Source organism: Glycine max, chromosome 17 (genome assembly GCF_000004515.6).
Source record: "Glycine max cultivar Williams 82 chromosome 17, Glycine_max_v4.0, whole genome shotgun sequence".
NCBI lineage: Eukaryota > Viridiplantae > Streptophyta > Magnoliopsida > Fabales > Fabaceae > Glycine > Glycine max.
In genome coordinates this window covers 4,239,806-4,245,314 of record NC_038253.2, presented here as the reverse complement: position 1 = coordinate 4,245,314, position 5,509 = coordinate 4,239,806, and the positions used below count along the sequence as shown (strand labels likewise).

The window sequence follows — 5,509 nt, the reverse complement described above, 5'->3', positions numbered from 1 at the left end:
AAGCTTGTGCCTGGTAACTCTGCAGGCACAGTCACGGCTTATTATGTAAGTGTCCTACCTTGCACGTGGTTCTTTATCAATCAATTTAATTAGTTTTGCCATATCAAATGTTTTGACCCATGAAAAAATGAATAAATAATAATAATAATATTAACTATATATTTGGTTGTAAATGATGCAGCTATCTTCTCTTGGGGATACTCATGATGAAATAGATTTTGAATTTCTGGGTAACTTGAGTGGTGATCCTTATATTCTTCATTCAAACGTATTCACACAAGGGAAAGGTAACAGGGAACAGCAGTTCTATCTGGTGGTTTGACCCCACCAAGAACTTCCACACATATTCCATTCTTTGGAATCCTCAGAGCATCATGTAAATGTATGCCCACCTCTTTTCTCTCTTTATGCCCTGCTTCATTAATTGAATTCAGTATCTATATATACTTTATATTCATAAGTTTAATTTCACAACCAATAAAAAATAATCATTAATATAATTTTTAAGATTATTATTATAAAAGTGAAAAAGCTTAACAAATATTCATAATTTGTGATTGGAAGACCCCACAAAAAACTCTTTGATGTATCAATAAATAGATTATTTATTCTATATTTATTCATTAATATTTAATTAAGAAGTTAAAAAACAGTAACTAAAAGATATCTATATTAACTTTATGATTAACCTTTTTTCTTTTTTATTCTTATGTTAGATTCTCTGTGGATGGGACACCCATAAGGGAGTTCAAGGATCTTGAATCAAAAGGGGTTTCTTTTCCCAAAAACCAAGCCATGAGGATATTTTCAAGTCTTTGGAACCTTGATGATTGGGCCACAAGGGGAGGCCTAGTGAAGACTGATTGGAGCCAAGCCCCATTCACAGCCTCTTACAGAAACTTCAATGCTCAAGCTGTGTTTGGACTTCTTCTTCAGGCTCATCTTGCTCCTCCAACAATAATCCATCATCAAACCAAGCATGGTTGAAACAATCACTGGATGCAACAGGGCAAGCTAGGATTCAGTGGGTGCAAAAGAACTACATGATTTACAACTACTGCACTGATACTAAGCGGTTCCCACAGGGGCTTCATCCTGAGTGCACAATCGCATAAAAACAAAAACCATTTTCAGATTATAAACCTCTCACACCTCATGAGTTCAATTTTTTTTCCTGTCTAGTGTAAATTAATAAAAACACTAAGGGTCCTCGGTTAATACTTTATAATATGCATTCTATTGTTTGTGAAATAGTGTGCAAATGAGATTCGTTGTAATTTTGGTTATTAATAAATGTTTGGAGGGTTATAAATTAAAAAATAAAGGTTAGTTTTCTTCATCTTATTGGTTACGATGTTTTTTTTTTTTTGTTTTTTGTTACGTGCGATTTTCTTCATCTTCTTCCTCTAAAGGTTAGTCAAATAAAAATCTAAGAAAAAAACAGAATGTTAGTTAGCATAAATGTATAATGTAAGAGAACAATAAAATTCAGATGAACTCAAATAGGAAAATTATCTTGACTCAGTCAATACTAAAAAAAACTTTTGTTTTTGCTGGGTCAACAAAAATCCAGATTAATGTTGAATAGGTAAAAGCCTTGCCTGGTTGATATTTTTTTGGGACACTGGATTTTTTTTTTCCTTTGTCCTACTGGTTTAGTTTTTTCTTACCATACATATTATCAGTTTAGTAAATGATAGCAAAGTTCGACTTTTGAAGATTTTGATTTTATAAAATTAAATTTGATTAAAAATGCATTTGAAATTATGTAATTATAATGGAAATAATTTTTTTATATATCTTGATATAAAGTAATTTTAAATGTATAATTTGTATAATTTAAAAAAACATAAATAATATGAATAAATAATATAGGTATTAACAATATAAAAAAATTTACATCATCAATGTAATTATAATGGAAATAATTTTGTTTATATATCTTAATATAAAGTAATTTTAAATGTATAATTTGTATAATTTTCAAAAAAAAAGCACAGATAATATGAATAAATAATATAGGTATTAATAATATAAAAAATTATTTACTTAAGAATTATTCATTATAAAATTATTTACTTACTTTTATAGTAATTACTTAAAAAAGTTATACCATTATGATTTGATTCAAAGTAAAAACTTTAACACTCATAATGTTGTTACATTTCCATTAAATTCAAATTATATTATAACATTAATTTTGAATATATTTCTAAAACAAAATATAGTTATGAATATATTTTGGTCAATATAAATACAACTGAGAATTTTTCATTATAAAAATAATAAAATGTTAATCACTTTTTCTGTCTTATAATAATTGTTGTCCTAATTTTTTTTACACATCACAAAAAAATTAATAAATAAATAAAAAGGAATAATAATTTATAAAATTAACCTTTTATCATCATCATTAATTCCTTTATAAATTGTTATCCATCCTTTTTTTATAAAGGGGAAGATTGTTACCGTCATTAATACTATAATTGAAAAATACAATAATGCTACATTATAAAGCTTAAATGACAATTTTTTTAAGGGAAAATGACATTTTTAAAGACTTATTTTTTCCTATAATGAAGAGTATAACAAAATCATGATTTAAGATGCATAATTACTCCAATTTAAAATCTCCCCTTAAGTTCTTAAATGAACCACATTTGTACATATCATTTATTTATACTTTTTTTTTCAATTTAAGTATCTCTACAAGTAATTTAAGTATACAACCTCTCTAACTCTATCCCAACACCTCTACAAAATTAACCGTCAGTTTCACTTGTATGAATTACTCATTTTTGCTTTTTATTTTTTTTATAACAAAAAATAAAGTTATTCTCTAACATCTCTGGCCAGCACCGCTCCTTATTTCTTAAGTAGGATACGCTGTTGGAGCTGTTCTAACTTCTAAGGACCCAAATGTTTTTTTCTTTCCAAACGAAGGCTTTTATTTAACAAAAAAAAAAGATTTAAACCAACTTCTTTATCTTATTATCAACTTTTTAAATCAAATAATAACTTAAATATTTCCTCTAATTTAAATAAAGTTTATTATTAATATTTTGCAAAAAAAAAAAATCCACATATCATTATCGTTTGATATAAAAACTTGAAAAAATAAATGAAGAACGTGATGAGTTTCATCCCTTTAATAATTACTACATAATGTATACCACCCAATAGATTGACAAACTTGCATTAGGCATAATTGAATTAAATGTGTGGAAAATGGCTCCACTTTGATGTCAATTTCCTTGCGTCGAAATCACTCATATTTTCTTATTGTGTTATAAGTACTACTACCATGCAACAGAAGGCGGTAATAAGCTGTCAACACAATCACAAGTCAAACCTAGAACTGCCAGAAGTTAATCAACCATTTGGATTTTGGACCCCTAAAACCAACAAGAGAAAAACGAAAACAATAGCCTTTGAAAACGAAAACAATACCCCTTGAAAACGAAAACAATACCTTATCAGATCATCGTTCAACAGTGATCTGTGTATTCGCTAGGTCATTACATTAACTCGCAAAGAAGACGAACAATCTTCATGAGAATGCAAAAAAATGGCTTTCCCAGAGAACACATTTATACTCCTACTTGGATATTGAAATATGCATTTAATTATGTTTGAATAAAATGCATTATGCAATGGTTCAAAAGGGTATACACCTTCAAAAAAAAATACTCTACCTAGTTTCGTATAAACGTTATCGCCACCCACTAAAAACCAACACAACGAACTAAACAGGCAATAAAAGGGTGATTGAGCTCAGGATTGAAAAATCAACCATGGTCACATTCACATTCATATTAGTTAGATATAAAACAAGAGCCCTAGAACAAGAATAAAGGAACCAAAGTTATAAATATAAGGTTTTAAAAAAAAATAGAAAATTATAAGCATTACTTATATCTGAAACTCTATGTTCTATTGCACCGGAAACGCAAAAACAAGAGCCCTAGAACACGAGGGCCTATTTTTATGTACACAAACAAAATTAGAAAAACGTCTAAAAGAATGGCAAAATTAACTCACAAAATGTCTCAAAAATTCACCCAAAAGCTTGAGTACCGCACCTCCAATTATCCAAACTCCCTAGTGTTCCTCCTGTTTTCCTAACACATCACGCCAGATGTGAACGGGTTGATCACCATGGCACCAGTGCTTCACCTTTGTCAAAGAACATATCGACTTCCCTGTTAATCACCAGATGTGGGGTATCACTGAAATAACTCCAACACAATGCAAAGCAATGAACCATCATTCTCAATTTCTTATCCCCTTAAACATAAAAAACCAACAATTAGAGCTACTGCTGATCCAAGACTCATTCACAACTCACAAGCCTTCCTTCATTATCCAAAGAAAGGCAAATCCTCCACTAGCTATCAATATCTTACAAATTGGTACCAACAAAGCTTGAGTTTGAAAAATAACCTATTGCATTATGCTCAATCCTCAATAATTCAAAAGATCCATTCTCTTACACAATTGAGAAGGTAACCATGCCAACTACATAAGAGGTTTGAAGATGAATGAAGCTATCATACTTCTCAAGTATAGCCAAGTCCTAGTGATGCCTAAATACGACTTGGAAATATTATAAAGTCATTTCTCTGTACAAAAAGCAAGAAATTTGAGGAAAAGATTATAATTGAAAGTTTCATATCATATCTTATCCTCTGTATTCTCATTTTTCCACCACACATAAAGGTAATCTTCAAGCAGTTAAAAGTTATTTCATTACATTATAGCAAGAAGTCGGCATGGACACATATAGTTGATTAAACTACAGGTCAATTTGCTTTTCAATTGTTGCAAAGATGAATTATCACAATAAACTTTGGAAAATTTCACAATAATAATAACTAAAATTGTATGACAAACAAGTCATGGAAACACAACCCCATAACAAGGTGCAGAAAATGAAATCATTCATGCAGCACGCGATTTTAATTTCTTCAGGCGTTTGACAGGAGCAACACCCTTAATTGACTTCCTGGCCCTCTTCAGTTTTGGCTTTTTGGTAGGAAGAGGCATCTCCCTGATAGGACCTGGAGGCAAACCCTTTTTGAGTGCACTTCCTCTGGGTGTTGCAGAGGGAGGCAACCTCAAACTCTGAGGAGGTAAAGGATTTTGTGGCTTCCACACCAAGTTATTTTTCATCGAAAATCTTACCTTCTTTTTACTTTTCTCCCCACCCTTTGCGACTGCACTCTCCTCGCCATCCAATTCAGCAGAATCCTGAGACACCTTCCCTTTCAAACTCTTTGTCCTCTTCCTCTTCTTAGACAGAGTTCTTCCGGAAGCAGACACAGCCTGAGGCGAATCACACGCGCTCGCAACTCCATCATCCAAGCCCGCCTCCTCAGCAACCTTCTCAAATTGCCTTTGCAGGTTAGCAATCATAGTTTCATTTAACAGCACTGCGCTTTCATCGTTCAAATTCCCACCATTCTCACTAGCCACATTTTCCTTGTCACTCGAATCCTGAGCCGCCGCC

General features: G+C 31.3%; 1 protein-coding gene and 1 long non-coding RNA gene across 2 annotated transcripts in view; one reads left to right on the top strand and one right to left on the bottom strand.

The window, feature by feature from the left end:
- LOC100811763 (uncharacterized) lies at positions 1-1,339 on the top strand. Its single transcript, XR_005889411.1, has 3 exons — positions 1-45; positions 182-382; positions 717-1,339. It is a non-coding gene; the product is annotated as an uncharacterized lncRNA (long non-coding RNA).
- Positions 1,340-4,941: 3,602 nt separating this feature from the next.
- LOC100811240 (ribosomal RNA processing protein 1 homolog B) overlaps positions 4,942-5,509 on the bottom strand; it is a 1,557-nt gene continuing 989 nt past the window's right edge. The window contains exon 2 of the mRNA XM_006601348.4: positions 4,942-5,508. Coding sequence (XP_006601411.1) covers positions 4,942-5,508 — 567 coding nt within the window. The remainder of the gene's footprint in view (position 5,509) is intronic.